This window comes from Eutrema salsugineum, unplaced genomic scaffold, assembly GCF_000478725.1.
Source record: "Eutrema salsugineum unplaced genomic scaffold, Eutsalg1_0 scaffold_3, whole genome shotgun sequence".
Lineage (NCBI taxonomy): Eukaryota > Viridiplantae > Streptophyta > Magnoliopsida > Brassicales > Brassicaceae > Eutrema > Eutrema salsugineum.
Window position 1 is genome coordinate 536,283 of NW_006256756.1, and position 22,008 is coordinate 558,290.

Here is a 22,008-nt window from a genome sequence, read left to right on the forward strand (position 1 = left end):
CCGCTTCCGCCGTCTAATCCAATGATGAAACTGGGTTCCACTCATCGCTTCCTTCGCCACCATCATTGTCGGAGTCTCGTACATCTCAACCGCCACGAGAAGCCAAAACACCACCGTCAACGCTAGACGCTACTGAAGATTCCCAGCTACAACCGCTTCCGCCGTCTAAATCTATTGAAGAAACTGGGTACCAGGCACCTCCTCCCTCGCCGCCGATTTCGCCACCACCACCATCAAAATCTATAGATGAACCTACATCAACACCGCCATTGCCTGTATCTGGCCAAAAATCCAGATCTCAAACATCACCACCACCATCATCATCGTTATCGCCGAAAGCTACTGATAATATCCAATCTCAATCACTTATGCCGCCACCATCTCCAACGGCTCTGACGTCACAATCACAGCTTCCGCCTCCTCCGAACTCCCAAATTAAACCTAACCCAATCGAATCTCATTCTCCGAAACCCACAAACACCGAATCTCATAATTCACAACATCATAACAAAGATCAAAATCACATTCCAGAAAAACCGGACGCCAAGCTCATGGAGATTCCGGGTGAGAATGACGATCCGAAAGAGGAAATCACGGGGAGAGTTAAGCAACACAGGGGAAGCGCGATTTGGTCAGACATTAATAATTCAGTGCCGATGATGACGACGATGATGTTCATTAACAGTAATGTCCAAGGGATTAACGCTTCTCTCTCGCTCGATTCATCTTCCATCGATCATGAGCCAGGCGTCCACTTGACCATCGATTATGATCAAACTTGTGATTTTTCTTCAGCGCTGTTTTAATAAAATCTTGGGAAAACTCTGTACCGGTTAAGAACAAAATGGGCCTTTCTCACCTATAATGCATCGCTATATGAAATTAAATCCCGCCCATTGAACCTTTACTCTGGACTTATATTTTTTCTCATTAAATATTTATATGATTAACCACACTAGATTAAAGTGGACGACGCTTTAGGCGATAAACAAAAAACGGTTTCTGAAGAATCTTTAGCCACTGATTCTGGCTGGTGGCCAACGCATCTCGAGTGTCGGCACTGTGCCCCTGTTTTTATTATATATTTATGTATCTATGTATGTATATCTTCCTCTTTTTACGTTTGGGTTAGATTTCTAAGTGTTTGTCCAATTTGAATTCCATCACTTTTTGGAAATTTGGAGTGTCATCTACAACATCTAGCAAATTATTAGATGATTGTGTTTTTTTTTAATGTGATAGTGGATCATTGACGATATCAGCGGTTATACTACACGGGGTTTCTTCATGCGACACCTATGGTGGTATATCATTGTAACCGATGATGTTACACAGCGATGGTCCCTGGTTTCGTTCAAGCGTAGTCGGTTCCAATGGGTAACCGTTTTCTCTCTCTTATGTAGAGTTTCTTTCCGGTTTGATCGGTTTATGTGTTGGATTGTTGTTGTCGATACAACCAATCCATCTTCTCAAAATTGCCGTATATGGGATCCCGGAATTTTGGTCATGATATATAAAACTGTAGCCGTTAACCAGAAACATAAGACGATGAAACCATATCAACCAAAACTAGATGAAAGTGGGATTTTTGCACAACCTTATGTAAAAGAGATGTTAGTTTCTTTTTATCTTTTGTTGTCGGAACTCGCTTTTGCGGAATTGGAGGCAAGAAGTAGAAGTTTGATTTCAGAAAGGAGAAAATCAAAGTCAAAATATGTCAAAAAGACTCTGATACGGAAGCATTGGTATCAGATTGTTGAAGTTCCAGAACTATTACTGTTAAAGTGAAGAGAATTGCTTGATCTTATTGAATGAATGGGGGAGAATATATATAGTACACAGAGTTAAGGGTTTTGGTATCACCCGTGAGATAAGGAAATACAATATTCTAGAGATATATAGAATATATCCTAATACTCCCCCTCAAGATGGAACGTGGAGGTCACAAACGCCCATCTTGCCAAGCAAATATTTAAATTGTTGTTTGCCAAGTGCTTTAGTGAGAAGATCGGCTAGTTGCTCCGTTGTATTGACGTGAGTAGTGACGATATTTCCCGCTATGATTTCATCTCGTATGAAATGACAGTCATTTTCGACATGCTTCGTGCGCTCACGGAAGACTGGGTTTGCCGCAAGCTGGAGAGCAGATTTACTGTCAAAACAAGCCGCATAGGAACTGTATGTTGAATGCCGAGAGATAAAAGTAGCTCTTTAAGCCATAAGAGTTCTTGAACAGCTAAAGCCATGGAGCGATATTCGGCTTCTGTGGAAGACCTGGATACGCGATCATGCTTCTTTGTTTTCCAAGATACCGGTGAGTCACCAAGGAGAACGACGTAGCTACTGAGGGAACGTCGAGAAAGAGGACATGATGACCAATCAGAGTCGCAATAGGCAGTGATGTTGAGACTGGAGGTAGACGAGAGTAAAACACCTTGACCGGGACAACCTTTAAGATATCGAACAACTCGCAAAGCTGCATTCCAATGAGCTTGTCTTGGTGTCTGCATAAACTGAGCAAGTGTGTGAAGAGAATAGCACAGTTCCGGACGAGTGTGAGCCAAATAAACCAGCCTGCCGACAAGACGTCTATAGTGCGATGGATACTCAAACAATGGGCCACGATCAAGAGCAAGGCGATGATTTTGTTCCATCGGCGTGTCAGCAGGACGAGATCCCATGAGTCCACACTCATTGATGATGTCTAGGCAATACTTGCGTTGAGAAAGATAGATACCTTCTGCACTTCGAGCTACTTCGATGCCCAAGAAATATTTGAGAGCACCCAAATCTTTCATACGAAAACATGTGCTGAGATAGTTCTTGAACTGAGTAACAATCTCAGAATCATTGCCAATGATGACTAAATCATCAACATAAACGGGAATATGAAGGACAGTAGAGCCGCGAACTCGAGTGAACAGAGAGTGGTCTTTCCAGCATTGTAAAAAACCATAGGCAAGTAGAGCTTTGGAGAGCTTCGAAAACCAGCACCTAGGTGCTTGACGCAAACCATAGAGAGATTTATGCAACTTGCAAACCAGAGAAGGATCAGACGGTGCAAAATCCGGAGGAGGTTTCATGTAAACCTCTTCTTCTAAATCTCCATGAAGAAAAGCATTGTGAACATCCATTTGATGAAGTTCCCAATTTTTTCGCAGCAGAAAGTTCTAGTAATATACGGACGGTGTTCATCTTTACCACTGGTGCAAATGTTTCATCATAATCAATGCCTTCTTTTTGATGATTCCCCATAATAACCAACCGAGCTTTATGTCTTTCAATAGACCCATCCGCCATATATTTTATTTGATATACCCATTTAGAGGCAACAGCTTTCTTTCCTGGAGGAAGTTTTGTGAAAGAGAATGTTTTGTTTTCTCCGAGTGCATCATATTCGGTCTGCATACTGTCACGCCAGACTTTGTGTTGCACAGCATCTTTGTAGTGAATTGGTTCTATACCCTGAGTGATGGCCGCCAAAAATGCTGTGTGCTTATATGAAAAGCGTTCACAAGAGACAAAATTTGCAATCGGATAAAGACACGTACCTGAAGAGACCGAGTTGGAGGAGGCAGAGATGAGTTCGAGAACAGGGTTTATCGCGCGTTGAGCAGAGTAGGTGACGAAAGGAGTGAGACGCGTAGAAGGAAACTTCTGACGCATACCGCGGCCTAGTTGCTCTGTTTCAATTTCGACTAATGATGGTTGTGTGGTGTCTACGACAGCTTCAGAATGCAGAGAGGAGTCTGGAACATACACATCAGGAGTTGAAGGAGATTCCAGAATATGAGAAGAATGTATAGCTCCTTTCTCACTACTCCCCCTGTCGTTTATAATGCCGACCGAGGAAATAGCTTCATGATCATCAATAAGTTTGATCTGTGGCGAGAGAGGAATAGGTTCCAGAGTCGAAGAGGGAGCATACGAAGGTGCAAAGGGAAATGACGTCTCATGAAAGATGACATCACGGGAGACAAAGAACTCGCTGGTTTCCAAGTCGAAGACTCGCCAACCTTTCTGACCGAGAGGATAACCAACAAAAACGCACTTCCCACTCCGAGATTCAAACTTATCGGTTCTAGCTGTCTGTCGTTTGGCAAAGCAAAGGCTTCCAAAAACACGAAGATGAGAGTACGGCGGAAGAGACTTGTGAAGAATTTGGTATGGTGACTTCCCATTTAGGAGAAGAGTAGGAGTTCTGTTTATGAGATAAGCAGCAGTGAGAATACTCTCTCCCCAAAACTTGATAGGTAGATGACCTTGAAAGAGAAGAGCACGAGCCATGTTGAGGATATGGCGATGCTAACGCTCAGCTCGCCCATTTTGCTGAGGTGTCCCAACGCAGGAGGTCTGGTGAGAGATTCCATGTTCAGCAAAATAGTGTTTGAGACACATAAATTCTGTACCATTGTCGCTTCGAACAGTTTTCACAGTTTTTCCGAATTGTCGTTCAGTCATTGCCATAAAGTTCTTTAAGACAGGGGCAACCTCACTTTTTGCGAGTAAAAGATGTGTCCACACAGCCCTTGAGTGATCATCGACAATGGTCAAAATATAATGAGCTCCAGAAGAAGATGGTGTACGATAAGGACCCCAAACATCACAATGTATTAGAGAGAAACAACCCGTAGCCTTATTAGAACTTTCAGCAAAAGAATCACGACTATGTTTTGCTTGAATGCAAATGTCACAAAAACCATCAAAATCATAACTACTTGTCTCAAAATCGTCTAAAGTAGATAAAACAAGAGGATAAAGCTTTCTTTCCAGGATGCCCAATCTTTGATGCCACAAAGCCACAAAGTTTGTCGTTGTAGTCTTGTATGCTCTAGCTGGAACAATACCGCAAAACTGATAAACCCCATTCTCTTCCTCACCTGCTCCAATCGGCATCTTCGAAGAACGGTCCTGTATCACGCAAAATTTGTCAATGAATATTGCAAAACAAGAGAGTTCTCGTAACAAACGTGCCAATGACAGTAGTGTGCATGACAAGTCAGGGACAAAGAGAACGTGAGTGAGTGTCTTATCATCTCCAAGGTGAAGTGATCCTTCCTTGGTGGCGTAAGAGTGTTTGCCGTTTGGCAACACGATAATGCTCTGAGGGATATCATGTACATCCGAGAGTAACTCTACATCACCTGTCATATGGTGTGATGCTCCGGAATCGAGAAGAAAATCAACATTAGTGTTCTTACCAGAAAGCTTTTCGGAGGGTGAGCTTTGTGGTTTGAGAAGATTTACGATGGCGGACCACGTCTCTTTGCTTACGCCTGGAATGGACGGGTACTCTGCTTCTGTGGTAGTGACGGCGTTGTTTGCTCTAGGCGGAGCACTTCGTCCTCGTCCTCGACCACGACCTGCACCATGTCCACGGCCTCTACCTGTGGAACTGTCACCCCAACCTTTAGGGTAGCCATGAAGAAGAAAACAAGTGTCGACGGTGTGATTTGTACGACCACAATGCGTACAGAGAAGATTGTTACGTGTCTTTGTTGCAGCAGCGATAGCATTGACTCCATTCTGTACCGCGAAACTGACAGCATCAAGACGTTCTTCCTTGCTTCGAGATACCGTGAGATGTCGTTCCTCGGAGACAAGTTCAGAGTATATCTGATCCAAACTTAAATCTTTCTCGCGAGTTAAGCGACCCAACAGATTTGTTCTGGTGGTGCCAAAACGAGACCCGTCTAAACCCATCAAAAATTGATGAATCCGTTCATGATCACGTCTTTTATTGTGTTGGAGAAGAATCTCGCAGCTGGAATTGTTACAACAGCATCCAATCGCAGGCTCATAATCATCTAAATCATCCCACATAACTTTGATTTTTCCGAAGTAAGTCGCCACATCTTGTCCGTTTTGTTGACAACCCACAAGATCAGACTTGAGCTGGTGAACTCGTGGTGCATTCCCAGCAGAAAAACGAGTTTTGAGGTTTTCCCACATCACGAGAGCGCTGTCGACAACTGAGATGGCTTGGTGTATTTTGGGATCAATGCTAGCATATAACCAGCCGATCAACATCGAGTTTACAGTGGCCCACTTGTTGTAGTCTGGTGATGTTGAAGCTGGTTGTTGCAGGATTTCATCAATAAAACCTAGCTTTTGCTTAGCACGGAGGTTGTTCTTTGCCAATTTAGCCCAACGTTCATAATTATCACCGGTGAGAAGAATTGGAGTAAGGACATGATGAGGATGATCTGATGGATGAAGATAATATGGCGAACTTGTTATGGTAGTTTCTGAGTTCGACGTTGTTGTTGACGCACCGGAGGTCGGTGTTGACTCTTCGTTATTTGTCATAGCTTTGTATGAGAAAGATGTGCGGAGATCGCGGAAGTGTTTGCGGAGGTCGCAGACAAAGTTGCAGAGAACACAGAAGAAGATAGCAGAGATATCTGCAGAGATTCTGTAGAGATCGAAGAAGGAAAAAAAATCGACTTAGGTAAGGGCGATTAAGATCTTTGGATCAATACTGCTCTAATACCATGTTAAAGTAATGAGAATTGCTTGATTTTATTGAATGAATGGGGGAGAATATATATAGTACACAGAATTAAGGGTTTTGGTATCATCCGTAAGATAAGGAAATACAATATTCTAAAGATATATAGAATTTAGCCTAATAATTACCGGAAGCATCGGGTTTTGTCGTGGAGTATTACATAAGAAACTCATATGAGTTTTTGCGATAATAGTGGTCTAATTACTTTTGGATTGATTTCATTTATGTTTCTGAATCTTGGTTCGTCCCTGATGATAATTTGTTTGGTATAGTCGGAACAGTGAAGCATAATTAAGGTGAAAACATAAACGTTTCCACAACATTAAAATTTTTGATACTGTTTGCGCTATTTAATGTCTTAATTGACAGGAATTTTTTTGATAGGAACCATCCGTATAAATGTAATTGTTCGTGTAGATTAAAGAAGTTGTTATTGCCTTGTCCTTATTGACCATGAGACATAAAGAGTGCATCATTTTGGGCCAGCTCAATATATAATACTTAAAAAAATATAATATGAATTCTATTGTATATTAATATTTTTAACAAAAACAAAACTAGACTTTAATTTATAATATAGGTGAATTTTGTTGTTCTGTTATGGATGATGGATCCTATATATATATATATATATATATAAACAATTTTAGACACTTCCGTTAAAAATTTACTTTTCTTATATCTCTATGATTTTTATTTTTTTCAACTATTTGATTCTTATGCTATGATCTTCAAAACTTATACTCCAAGTATTTTGCTATGGTATATAAACAGATGTTGGTCAAACTGGTACAGTCAAACAAAAGGTCAAATCAGAATACAAATTCCCATGATGTGCACAATATACAAACCTATATAGTTATTTTTAGAAGCGCAGAATCTAACATTTTACACTGACGTGAAGAAGACCGGAAAATAAAACCTACAAAATTCAAATTATCAGCCTTTTTTCATTATAAATAAACGGGGCTATTTGTGAAGAGAAAAATTGCTAATGAAATGTATTACGACACTTAGCTTCATTGATAAATATATAAGAATATAACTGAAACTATATGGATTACAATTGCAATTTGCAACGATACGAACACTAATTAAAACACACAGATAAGGACGATACAAAATTACAAACACTGGAAGTCAGGATTTTGTTTTTTTTTTTTTAAAGAAACACTTGAAACCAGGAGAGAAAAAAAAGGTATTAATCAATACTAGTATATACTGAAGAGCGTAGAGACAGACATGCCTCAAAACTTGACAGCATCCTTTTTGTATTTATTACTTCCCTAATTACAATGTCATGAAAACGAAGTCGTCGCCAGACTATCTGCATGCATATATAAACATCTGTATTTATATTCCCATTTTGAATTAGTTATCATTAATTATTTCTTCAAAATTGGAGTATTTAAACAAAAATTATTGGGAACATCTATGGTTGTAGACAGTGGCGTGAAGTTCAAAGTGGAAAAAATACCCCATGCCATAAAGAAACAAGAGTAATGTCTTCCCGTTAAAGTCACTTTTCCACTAATACTTCCAATTAGCTTAGACCTGATTCTACAAACTATCATATATTTATGAGCTTGTAATCATGATGTATCATTATTAACTATCAAATATACACCTTTTTCTTGAAAGGTATTTTGATTAGAATGAAAATTAACAAATCAAAATGCTTCTCAGTCATACCACTGTCTAATTTAAATTTGTATTTGTGATAATTACGCAAGTTAATTTAATTATTGAAACGTGCATGACTGATAAAGTGGGAACTTGGCAGTGTACCTAAAAAGTAAAACAAAAATAAATATGTTTTCTACAACTGGTCATTCTCATGAGAAGTTGAGAACTATCAATTTATCCAACTACTACTCTGACGACTTTCTCTAGCCTTCTTTATTAGTATTTCTCAGTTCCATTTTTTTGTTAAAGTTTTCTCAATTCCATATACTATATGCTTCGCCTTTTTCTCAATTGGTTCCATGAAGAATGGTTTAGGTATAAATAAGATCTCTCTCTCTCTCTCTCTCTCTCTCTCTCTCTATATATATATATATATATATATATATGTTTAATTATCAATTGGTCACACCAAATTTAAAACCAGTGGATTATATAAGGAAAACGTTTCATTAGTATGCATGCATGGTTATGTATTAAGAGGTGTAGGAATACGTGATACATTATTCTTCTGACAAACTTTAAAATAAGTTTCAGCTAACAAAGGATTGATTAAATAGTTTCATAAACTGATAAAACACTACAAAAAAACATCATAATACATCATTTATTTTATTTATTTGTATTATTTATAACTGATGTAAAAAATTTTTACATCATTTAAAAAAATGATTCTGAAAGTGGTGATGCAAATACTTTATATCAGTTCATTAATAACTGATGTAAATATTTAAAATATTTACATCAATTAGAATAATTGATATTAATATATGTCAATTGTTTTAAGTGATATGAAATTTTACATCAGTTATTATAAATGATATTAATATTTGTATCAATTATAAATAATTGATGTTAAAAAACTATTTTGGTATAAATTTTAATTTATTTTTAAAATTTATATAAAATCCCTTTTGTTTTTTTATTATATAAATATATTTTGTGAACTCTTATACAATAATTAACTAGAATTATTATTAAAAATATTTTTTTATGTCGAAGATTTTGGTTGAAATTAATAAAATCATACGATTATTAACAATGATGAGTTTATTTTATAGAGGAGCAATTCTCTCCTCTCAAGTTCTCCTAACCCATGTGGGACAGATAAATTTTGACCAAATTAAATTAAATATATTAATTGTTTAATTCAGTTCTTTGTTGGCATCACTTTTTAATTGCTACAAAATTTGCATTATTTTATTCAAGTGATGCTAATATATACATCAATTATCTAATGATGTAAAATTTGGTTTTGTATCAATATTGTTCAAGTGATGTGATTTAAAATAAATTAGTATCAGTTTTATGCAATCGATGCCATATAAACTAATAATAACATCATTTGTATTACCTGATGTTAATACTGTATCATTTATGTCACTTGTAAATAAATGACTCTAATTAGTATCAATTATTTTTCTGATATAATTTATTTGATGCTATCAACACTTTTTTTTTGTAGTGAAAGATTAATAATAGTGTAGTGTTAGATGTTTGGCAAACTTCTGTAAATATGATATTTGAATAAATATAATAAATATATAATTGTGTTGAATTTTACTTTCTTCGCATCATATCCAAATCCTCCAATTACAACCTGTCTGTCCTCTACGATTTAATTATGTCGATATTTACAAATAAATATAAATACAATATTTCTTAATGAAAAAAAAAATCAAGCTAGGGTTTTGGAATGACGCTGTGTTTCAGTCTTCTTAAAAGCCCATCTCCTCCTCCTCATCATTCCGTCATCATAACACCATCATTCATCAACATCATCTCTTTCTCTCTCTCTACATATATCCTTTATCACTTTCTCTCCCCATAAATATACAAATCCTCTAAGATATTTTTTATTGTGAATTGAAGAGGCTATTTCCGTTGAGGGGAATGTTGTTTGGATCGAGGATATCATCATATGCATACGTATAATATCGTAGATGCGATATTACAATATGTAGGTATATCTATGGAATCGTCGGACCAGGCTTCATTCCTCTCAACATCTTATTGCCTTAAATCACCGGAAACTACAAAACATAATTAGATTATTTCCTTGTCGTCTGTGTATGTGTGTAGGACATTGTCTCTTAACTCTCCCTTTTCTATTAGCTCTCTATGCAGATTTGATCCAATGATTATAATTTCCTCCTTTCGATGTTTATACGTGTCTTACATTGTGTGTCTATTGCTTTTATAATAAAAAAAAACATATACTCCACAAATCAAACTACAAAATATATTCAGTTTCTTTTTTTTTTTTCTGGTCAATGGAGCTTTTTCAAACCTTTTTATAGGGAGGTGGAGTTGAACTCCCGTGCTCATTAAAGATCTTGCAAAGGTGACAATATCACTTGTTAAACAGATCTGAGCAATGTAGTCCATTAAAAAAAATCACGGTGCATCTCTATCTATATGAATTAATTAGTTAAATGACCGAATCGCTTAAGTGAGAATAATATATTTGGTCCAATTCTTTGAGTATTCGTATTGATAGATAATGGATGAGGTGCAGGGCCGGTTTAGTAGGGGGACAAGGGATGCCATGTCCCAAGGTCTTATCCTATAGATGACATATCCGATTTATACATAATAAGATAAAAAAAAAAAAAAGATTGAAAAAGTTTCGGAAAATACTATACATTAATTAATTATACAAAAAGCTTTTCTGAAGAATAAAAACCTCTACAAAGAAAATCAAATCTAAAAAGCATAACAATGTTGAGGCGGACTTATAAGATGAGAAGACAATCGGTTTCACTGAAGAGATTATGTGGGTTTAGAGTAGAGATAACCACATGTTATTTATCCATATATTTTTGTGAGAAAAATAAAGTTACTTTCTCGCAACTAATTTTTAGCTCGTCGTTAACCAAGCATTATTCTATCTTTTGTTTATAATAAAATATGTCGCATCTTGATTAACATGCTATGTAAAAATATATAAAAAGTACACAGCATGTCAAAGGGAACCTAAATTTTGACATATATCATATACGCTAAAACCCGGCCATCAGTTGTTATGTTAGTTTTTAATAGTAACAGAATTACAAGATTCTGTGAGAGAAACGAGTATTTCGATCATTGCTACCTAAAATCAAATTATTTTTCAATTAAAATATTTGTCATATAATTATCTACTCGTGTTTTAACTACTAAATATAGTTCACCGGAAAATGAAGTTTTTGACTATTGGGAAAAATAGCAAAAAGAGATTGAAAAGTCTTGTTTTTGCTTTGTGAAAAGTGCTTTATTTTTCATGTCACGCCTTTTCCTTGTATTTATTGAGATGTGACATCTTCTCTCAATAATTTAACCGCGACTTCCTGCATAACATAAATGCAAATGTGCTGATATTGGATGTTGCTTTGAACCAAAATTTTGCGTTTGTCATCGAGGAATGCAAATGTCACGGTTTTAGATTTTGAAAAGAAAAAAGAAAAACAAGGATAAGATCTGCTTCAATCATGTATGAATTAGTTGGGTTCAATCACTTTAGAAGTTACAAAGTGATATAAGTAAAGAGATTGTCGCTGAAGATAGGAGTTGAGCGTCGTTAACTAAAAATTTGTTGTCTCCCTCGAAATGGTGAAAGAGTTACTCTAGTTTCGCTTATACTATTTTAGATCGTTGGAAGTGATTGCAACGAAAAAGTTGCTATTTTTGATATCGATCGGATTGACTGCTTTCGCATTTTTGAATATTTACGTTGGTTGAAAGTAATGTGAATGTAAGTTTGTAAGTTGTAAGTTGTAACTTAATTACACCATTAAACAAACATTTTCTTTTTTACTTTTGGTAATTTAAAAAAACGAATTTGCCGAACAACTCTTTTAAAAAGAAAAAATGTAGCCGTAGTACAGCCCACAAGTGACCAGCCTATTATGTTGAAAGCATCAGGCCTGCATCTACGGCCCATTTTTTATTTGTTGGACAGGTGAACAAAAATATCACACCTTTTTCTGGGGATAAAATGAAGCACTACTTTTTGGCATAATAAAATATTTAATTTCAAGTGGGAATTTCGGGGGGAAAAATATATCAAGTGGGAATATCCTTTATAATTAAAAATTGTAATAATTCTCCGTTAGATATTCCAACAATCTATGAGGTTGTGGCTTCTTTGTACAAATGATACGTACTTCCATGTGACAATTAAAAAGTGTCTCTTTAAACATTTTTAAATAGAAAATATATCAATATTGAAGTTGACGCCACCAATTCCATTGGAATTTTCACTTTTCCTTAATGTGTTATAATTGTTATCATATTGTTGGGTCCATTAAAGATTTATTAGCAAAAATTGATATACACAAAAAAAAAATTGGTGTGGAAAAGACTTTGTGGTAAAGGCTACATGTGTAAGAATCCAAATATTTAAATCAAACGCTAGCTTTTGATTTTTTATTAATACGAATTTTTTTTTAAAAAAAATTGTTTTTTGTGTGTGGAAATTTCAATTTAAATATACCCACCAAATCACTTTTCGCGGGTTTGCACGAATCTAATTTTTCATACCACTAAACCACCACTTTATCTTTTTGTTCGTTGTCCAGTGCATCGATTGATATCTCTTCAGAATAAAACAAAATTTAGTTTTTGATTTTTCATCACACGAATATAAAATAGACTTACAATAAACAAAAGAAAAACCTAGCAAACCATATTTAAAATTCGAAAGCAGCATAAACAATTATGTAGTGTCATTTATTTAACCCAAACAAATTAAAACTAATTAAAACATTGTATTAGCGTTTGATATTTTTATTATTTAAACTTAACTTTTTCCTCATTAGAAACGGTTTAGAATTTTTATTATTACTAGGAGAGAATCCGCGCGTATGCACGGATCTTGTTTGAATTTATATTTTAAATAATTTGTATTGAACTTTAAGTTTATTATTAATATATTTTTGTCTAAAATATTTATTTTTTTTATTTCTTCTTGATGATATATTATATGTAATCTCCTTTACACCAGTTGTATTAAATAGTTTCATTTTTTCTTCGATCTTTATATTCTTTTTATTCTTGTAAATCGTAATAATATAATATTTGTTAATTTTTTTAATTTAATATTTAATTTTTTTTGGTTATATATTTTATTGATTTCATCTTTTTTTATTACTTAAAAAAACCATAAATGACATTTTTATGTGGATATCTTTCTTTTTACTATTATTTTTAATAACTTTTATCTTTTTAATAGTTTATTATATATGATTTGTGTTTTACAATTTTATTAGTTGAATTTTTATATAAGATTATTTGAAATTTTTTAACTTATTTAGTCTCATAATTTTTTTTCACTTGCATTAAAAGTTAATTATATTTTTAGTTTATAAATGAAGTTTAAAACATTTAAAAAGAAAATAGAATTGTACATTTAAAATGTTTTGTATTATATAATATTTATAAGTTTGTATATAGTTAAATTAAATTTGAATTTTATTCTAATATAAATATATATCAATATTTATTTATGTTTTTAATGTGTTTTAATGTGTTTTAATATGTTTTAATATGTTTTAATGTGTTTGTTTTAAATACAATTAATTAATTATTTTATTAAATATGAAGATGACAGGTGGCGCTCTCTCCAGCGGTGATGTGTCACTCAACTGGAGAGAATTGGCCAAGTTTTATATATAAGATAAGATTTGTGCTATTATGGAAAGTTTAAAGAACATAGATTTTTTTTTTTTTTTTTTGAAGAGAGAACATAGAATTTTTATACTTAAATGTATTGAATAAATATAATAAGTAAGAACTAAGAAGTAAGAACTCACATAGAATGCGAAAACATGATTAACCTTGTAAAACATTTTTGTCTCTTGGTAATACTAAATAAATACACGTATAAACTGGAGTAGATGCCCATATTACTTACAAATACACACGATTGTGTGTGTCCTCATCTCCGTTAATTTAGGGATTAGCTGGATTGTCATTTAAGTTTTAATGATGACAAAAACAGAAAAGACAAAAAAAGTACCTCATAATATACATATAGGGTAAGATTAAAGTTTTCTTGAGTGCTTAAATCTAAAGTAAAATGGCTATATGATTTTTAAAATTATATCATTACGGATTCGAATTAAGTACATATAAGATAAAGTAAAGTAAATTATTCACACCATCTTTGCTATATATACAAGCAACATCATCTTTACTTCAAAACAATTAAAGACTCTCGTCTTCAAAACAAATGACAAACATACGACATTTTCTTCATCGTCCATCTCTTACAACCTTCCAAGAAGCCCGGCCATTTTCCTTCACTTTCTAGTAAAAACAAAAACCATTTTCTGGGGAAAAGAAACAAACATGGGAGAGACAGAAACCATGAAGACACACTAAACCATATATACTACCTATACTAATATAGTAATATTCATTCCAATGGGTAACGGAGAAAAACTCATACACTGGAGCTTCCATTTCCCACGTCTCCATCATCATCATCACCATCACCATCATAATCATCATGAACATGATCATGAAAAGGTACCAAAAGGCTGTTTGGCAGTGAAGGTAGGACAAGGAGAAGAGCAAGAGAGATTTGTGATTCCCGTTTTGTATTTTAATCATCCTTTGTTTGGACAACTCTTGAAAGAAGCTGAAGAAGAGTTTGGGTTCGCTCAAAAAGGGACAATCACGATCCCTTGTCACGTCGAAGAGTTTAGGTACGTTCGAGGATTGATAGATCGAGAAAACTCTAGATCCCTCGGTATTTATAATACTCTTGATCATCACCACCATCACCATCATCATCACAACCACAACCATCTCATCCGGTGTTTTAAGGTTTGATCATTTTATTTTATGATGATATAACCAAGAAGTTCTGAATAGATATATAATTTTCTCGGACCGAAGACCAGAACATGTTAAGTTACTGTAGTTCCTTAATTTAACTCCGGTGTTCGGTACGGTATTCGAACTCGTGATCTTGAAAACTTTCCCATTTGGATGGCGAACAAGTATACTAATTGAGTCATGGACGCCAGCTGGTTTGATGATCTTGTTTTGGCCTCTTTAATTCATATGTATCGTGTTGTTGTTCATTGTGAATAAATCGATCTTCATTTCATCTTATCTTATTGTGTGGCTTGTTGTTGTTGTTGTTCGAAATTATATATGTTTCAACTGTAAGCTTGACAGGATAATAAAAACCATCATATTTAAATAAATAATAAAAAACCATCATATTTATAATATAATCTAATTAATGTTATTGTCATGTTGATCTATTTTTACTAGATATAGTTTATTCTAATTAACTTGTCGATTCGAGTTTTGCATAGCTATTGAAGATACTGAAACTTAGGTCTGAGGTTAAGCAAAATGATCTAGATGATAGCTTTGGCTACTATTTTACAATATATTAATCATTTGAATAAAGAGGTAACTCATTTTTTTTCTTACATATAGACCCTAAAATCTATTATATAATAGAAGAGTTTTCTCTCCATCTAGAATATCTACATCAGCAAATCCATAAATTTTAACCTTAAAACATATTTAAAAGATGCATTCAATATTTGTATATTTATATCTACTATTAATATATTTAGTATAATTAATAATTAAAGAAAATTGTAATACAAAACTGGATTAAACTATATAGATTTTATTACAATATAGATTATTAAACTGAAAAAAGAGTTACAGAAAATGATGATAGTTAAAAAAAATCAAAAGTTGATGACAAAGAATTAAAAATAGAAAAAATAAGAGAGATCAAAATACATTAAAAAATATGTAAATAAAGACGAAACAATATCAAAAAAAGAAGAAGATGTAAAAGTCAAAAACCATGAAGAGAAAATTGAAAAAAAACAAGAAGAAGAAGAAGACGAAACTAATGAAGAGAAATTTTAGAAAATACGAAGACAAATACGTAAAAAAATAAGAAAAGAGAACATAAGATGAAGATAACAAACTATGAGAATATGAACATAGAGAATGAAAAAAAATAAAAAAAATAAAAAAAAATATACATATAATGAATTAACTGTTCAACAGTTATAAATAATAGTAGATTAAAAATAAAATTTTGCACAACACACAAATTATAAATTAAAAAGATAAAAATAATATTTAATAAAAATAATTATAATCACACAATGATAGACAACATATAAAAGCACACAAAAAAATAATAGCAAAATTAAAAGAAATTTGATCTTAGATAAAAACAATAATAAGAATAACTAACAAAACACAAACATTGTTACACAATGCAAACATAAAAAAATAACTATTAAAATAAGAAAAAAAATATCAAATAAATTATATTTTAAAATATAGCACATAAAGTAAATACAAACACAAATATTAACTAAACCCGCGCGAAGCGCGGACTCTACTATAATATAATTAACTTTTATGTTATGCTTACTTTGATAAAGATATGTGAAAGGGAAGTTTCTTTATATCTACAAAGAAAAACGTAGACAGCAAAAATTCAAGAAAATTATGATCAGATGAAATTGAAAGGATAATTTTTTTATTTACTTGTGCTGATTCAGTCTTTACGGTCATAAAAAAACAACATACTGTTATCACATGTAAGAACAACTTAAATCACACACTTGCAGTCAAGTAAAGCGATATCTACTTTAAGTATACCTTGATCTTCTCTTCTTTATTTAAGTCAGGTACACATATTTGAAAATATATTTCGTTTATATATTCTCTTCTTGATTGTTTGTACGATTCTACGACAAAAAAAAAAGAAGAAGCAAAATAACGATAGATTGAAGAATAAAGAAAGTGGAGAGAAATGGACTAGAGGTTTTGACCCTTTTGTATGGCCAGAATAGCAAAACGCCAGTCACTACCAAATACAAAATTTATTTTTCAAGATGTAGTAGACATTCCTATTTTGTCCGTGAATTAAAATATCTTTCACATGCTTGCCAAACAAAATTTTCGTGACCATTTTGTATGCCATTTTTTTTTGAATAATTTACTAAAAAATAATAATGCATAAAATTCTGTACCAATAATATCTGTGTCTCAATCTTCTCATCGTAATGTTCTCTTCGCTTATTTTCATTACATTCATTGAAACTTTTTTTTTTCCGGCATTTCATTGATTAGTAAACGTTTATTCAAATATTTTTTTTTGTCTTTTAACTATCAATTGAAGATTCATGTCTATTAACCCTTTTCTCAAAAAAAAAAAAGGTGTTATGTCTATAGGTTTGAAACATAAAGCTAAGTACCTAACACATATTTTACTTGTTGGGTTTTATCGGGTTTATAATTCACGTATTTTAGCACAAGGATCCAACTGTATTAGTGATCGAATCACCAGGTTTACTAGTCCGATTGCGAGTTTAGATTGGATCTAAGAACATTGCTTACCACACAGTGAGTGAGGCAGTTTGTTAGGAGGGAGTCAATTGATCTATGTGAAATTCAAAAAAAAATTATATATATATTTATACTTTTTAAAAGAAAAATAAATGAAATATTAAAAATTAGCTTAATGATTTTTATAAAAAATTTGCTCAGAATACATTATAAATTAAAACTAATCTCTATAAAAATTTTGGCTAGCTCCACCACTGTTATCACAGTATCATCTATTCAGCCGTGTATTATAACAATAATTGAGATATCGGTATGTGACAGTATCATCTATTCAGCCGTGTATTATAACAAAAATTGAGATATCAGTATGTGACAAAACTAATTTCTATCAACAGTTCAACACTAATTATTACAACAATACTCAAGATTTACATAAACGACAATATGTTTTTGTTATGAATTTTAACAAGACCCGTGACGGCGAGACTCCAATTTTTTTTCTCTTTCATCTTTTCTACTAATAAACGTTGGATTTTTTTTTGGGTAAAAGAGCTTGTTCGTTGATTAATAATTTTTACGTTACAAAAATCAGAAACTTTGTTGATTAAAAAAAAATCAGAATATATACCGGCTTGACGAAAGTTTCATCTGGGCCCAATTATACAAGGCCTAACTTCAAATCAACTCTTAAATCTCAAGGTTGGACATTACGGCCCGATCGATGAATTCCACATTGATAACCTCATTTGGGTCATTTTCAACTTTTACGAGATACGTAAGTCGCTATTTCTTTTCCTCTCACCTAAACGCTACGAACGATTCTTCTCGAAAATTCCTACGCCTCTCCGTGTTCTCGCTTCGTCGTCTGCGAATCGATTGAGGTATATCACTCTTCTCGAATCGATGCTTCTTCTGTGATAAAACCGATTCTCTCAGATCTATCTGATGAATTTGATGTTGTTATTCGTCGGGGTGATTTTGTTTACCTTTTGTTTCGATTTTTTTTTTCTATCACGAGATCTATATCTTGTTTCCTCGATATTGAACAATAGATCTGCCTCTGCGCCGATTTTTGAATGGACCATTTTTAGGAGCCGGTGTATATGTATGTTATTTTTGTGCGAATTAGAAGAACGAAACGAAGTTTATATGCGGAAATCACCATTGTTTAGCTATCCAGATGTTTTCGTGGCTTTATAATCAATTTGTGTCATATATAAGCTAGCTGATGTTTGTTTTTTTGTTTTTTTAAATTCAGGAGCTCAGTTTTGTAATGGTTTATGAGATTCATTGGCTAGATTATGATTGATTAAACTTCATTTCAATCTCCCTAGTACTGTAGCTTTAAACTGATATGTGCTTTATCTCTTGTTACCATAAACGAATCAAACTTATATCTGATCAATTGACAAATTGTGATATATAATACGTACACATATACAAGCTTGAATCCACTGTTTCGCCTTTTACATTTTTGCAGATTCCATAGACTTCCTACTCTATTTATTTCCTTGCTACATGAATTTTGTTGGTTGATTATGTTTAATCTCTCTACTATACATGAGATGGTAATGATTTACATGATAACTTCAGGTTAAGTATGTCAAGAGCCACGTACATAATCGGTGCCCTTGCAGGATCTGCTGTAGTAGCCTACGTGTGTGACAAAGTCATTTCTGATAATAAGCTATTCGGAGGCAAGTTTAATTTGGAAAAATAGAACTACATAAACTTAGCTATCAATGATCTATAGATACGCTAAATCGTTTTTTTTTTTTCAAAACTCAGGCACTACTCCAGGAACTGTTCTAAACAAGGAATGGTCGGCTGCGACTGAAGAGAGATTACAAGCATGGCCAAGAACCGCTGGTCCTCCAGTCGTGATGAACCCTATCAGTCGCCAGAACTTCATCGTCAAGTCACGCCCTGAATAAGTGTTTCTGTTTCTGTGCATCGTTCTCATTCGTTATGGATTCATTACAATATTTGCGCTTTTGTTGGCCTTTGCTTTGATTTTGAGGATCCGGCTATTTTCTCTAGCTGGTTGTAGTAATAATAATTTGTGGGGATGGATACACATTATTCAGTCCAAGCTTTTCGAGATGCATTGCTTTCTGTAATGTTTGTTGATTTTGACGATAAATGAAATCGAGCCAACAGCTATTTCTCATTTTTGCTTTCATGTAGCTCAAGGAAATGCATCCGGTTTAGGCAGAGAAGTTTGAATTTTGTCCTGTCTATAGTTTGGAATATTTTTACGGAATTGGAACCGAGGCATTTTTTTTCTGTTTTTCGTCATTTGAACCCGAGTATTTATGTCCCTTAGTTTGTTTTTAAGAAAAAAATGGGTTTTGGCTCTGGACGAGTTGGTTTGGTTTTAGGTAAACAGAATAATATAGTGAACCATAACCTAAATTTGTTGTTGTTTCTCTATGTTGACCTGGTTTCATCCCAATAATTCTTTCAAAATAGCACCCACAAAAAAAAATAGTAATATTGATAATATCCTTTTTAATAAGGTTTAACAAACTCGGTTCGGGTGCGGCTTAACTAATGTCCAGCCTTATAATCATCGGTCTACAACAAATAATTGAGCTCGATTCTAGACCGATCCCTAACCAAATCGAACCGGTGCAACTAATATCATACAACAACAAACATGTGAATGAGAAAGAAAATAAAATCCTGGAAAAAAAAAAAGAAAAAAAAAAACAGAGCCTAATTAATATGAACAAAAACATAATGTTTCTTTCTACCATTTCATTTTTCTTCATGTCTAGCGGCTGAGCCACCTTGCCCATCAGCTCCACTCTGGCTCACATCGGTCCCATCCTGTTTACCTCCACCACGACCATCATTCAGACCCGCTGTTCGTAGAGAAGGAATGTGAAACATCAGTAATTTAAAAGAAGGAAATGTGATAATAAGTTCAGAAACTGCTGAAGAACCCCATGAAAACAGAGGAGACAGGTTCGCTTACCGTTGTTTGCGCCAAGAGCAGTTCCAGAGGAGTGGTGCATCGAATGCTGCAGTCCACTGTTATTAGTGAAAGCCATTGGTCTAATCCCCATGTGCCCTTGCATAGCTTGTTGATGTAACTGTTGCTGCGGATCTTGAAGCTGATGCAGAGTACCAAATTGCAACGGACCTCTTGGAGGGAAAAGCCCGGGCGGTATTGGTTGAGCCATTCCCAAAGCTTGTTGATGCTGCTGCTGCTGCATGAAGTAGCTTGGCGGTGGCTGCATTGCTGATGGATGCGTAGCCATCTACAGTAATCATACACAAAAACGGTAATGAACCGGAATGTTAAATTTCCAAATATATGTTTTTATAAATCAAAACAGCAATTACTGACTGTTTGGGGAGTCATGGCTCCTGGTGTTGGTGCAGCTGCTGGTGGCTGAGGTTGAGCATCAGCGATTGCTGCGAGATACATCAAATTCTTCTGGAGAAGAGCTTGATACCTGAGGGATACAACGAACAAATCAAGGATGATTGTCTTTATTAATGAAAAGCTAAGGGATTGTATCTAAACATTGCCTACACTTACTGAGCACATTCTGCAAGTTTACCAAGGTTCTGATTTTCCAAGATCGCCATTATCAGCTTCTTGTTCTCATCAAGATACTGCACGAAGCAACAAACAAGATACCAAGAAAGAAATGAAAACCAAGCCTGCTTCAGAAATATCTACTCCTCTTACAATCAGATTCTAAGCTTCCAAGACCCACAAAGCATTTTTAATCTCATAGTTATAAAAAAGAAATGAGTCTTTAATCGCAAATGGGTTCATATCAATAAACAACAACAAAAACCACAGTAAACTTAAATTTCTAATTCCAGTAAAAACTTAAAGCGAAAAAGAATATTTTTAAGACAATTCCTAGTATCACCAATTACATACCAATCTATATTATCTCTCCCCCACGTAATCAGCTCAATCATACTCAATAAGGGAACTTCATAATAACAGACTATAATTTAAATTATATCAAAACACTGAAACACACAAACCATTTCAACGCTACCATAAACAGAAAAAACAACTGAAAACCAAAAAGACAGAAGAGAAGCAGTAAGGTAAAAACCTTTTGGATCTGTTCGGTGGTGATGTTGGTCGGCGGAAATGAAGAAGGAACCATCGGAATCATCTGTGGAGATTGCTGCATCTTTTTTGATTCACGACAATCAACTGAAACAGTGAAACCCTAAGTCTCTCCCCAATTCGAGACCTTCCCAAACGGAAAACTAATAAAATCAAAGTGATAAAGTTGTAAGCGCCGAATGCAAAAACACACTGGTGCAATATTCAACGAATATTTTGGATTATCCTGAAATTTAAGACTTTGTTTCGTTTGAATTTCGCCGACGGGGTTTTTCGGAAATCTCTTAAGACAAAAAAGTCCCCCAAAAATTAATTTGTCTCCCTCCCCCACCGAATTGTACACGTGGCGCTTTGTTTGATTTTTCGTCTGGTCTACGATAAA

The 22,008-nt window shown here is 34.0% G+C and overlaps 4 protein-coding genes across 4 annotated transcripts in view; 3 read left to right on the plus strand and 1 right to left on the minus strand.

The window, feature by feature from the left end:
- The window catches only part of LOC18015036 (extensin), a 2,345-nt gene extending 1,518 nt beyond the window's left edge, over positions 1-827 (plus strand). The window contains exon 2 of the mRNA XM_006396262.2: positions 17-827. Within this exon, the coding sequence (XP_006396325.2) occupies positions 17-806 (790 nt within the window). The 3' untranslated portion in view covers positions 807-827. The remainder of the gene's footprint in view (positions 1-16) is intronic.
- Positions 828-14,382: 13,555 nt separating this feature from the next.
- On the plus strand, positions 14,383-15,295 carry LOC18015123 (auxin-responsive protein SAUR32). The gene has a single exon (XM_006396263.2). It carries the CDS (start codon positions 14,600-14,602, stop codon positions 15,008-15,010), a length of 411 nt encoding a protein of 136 aa, XP_006396326.1. The 5' UTR covers positions 14,383-14,599; the 3' UTR covers positions 15,011-15,295.
- Positions 15,296-18,258: 2,963 nt separating this feature from the next.
- LOC18015124 lies at positions 18,259-19,691 on the plus strand. The gene is made up of 3 exons (XM_006396264.2): positions 18,259-18,402; positions 19,115-19,218; positions 19,310-19,691. Exons 2-3 carry the CDS (start codon positions 19,122-19,124, stop codon positions 19,453-19,455), a joined length of 243 nt encoding a protein of 80 aa, XP_006396327.2. The 5' UTR covers positions 18,259-18,402; positions 19,115-19,121; the 3' UTR covers positions 19,456-19,691.
- A 342-nt stretch (positions 19,692-20,033) lies between these two features.
- LOC18015125 (GRF1-interacting factor 3) lies at positions 20,034-21,873 on the minus strand. The gene is made up of 5 exons (XM_006396265.2): positions 21,610-21,873; positions 21,072-21,148; positions 20,877-20,985; positions 20,502-20,787; positions 20,034-20,388 (listed from the first exon to the last, which is right to left on the minus strand). Exons 1-5 carry the CDS (start codon positions 21,688-21,690, stop codon positions 20,282-20,284), a joined length of 660 nt encoding a protein of 219 aa, XP_006396328.1. The 5' UTR covers positions 21,691-21,873; the 3' UTR covers positions 20,034-20,281.
- Positions 21,874-22,008: the final 135 nt, after the last annotated feature.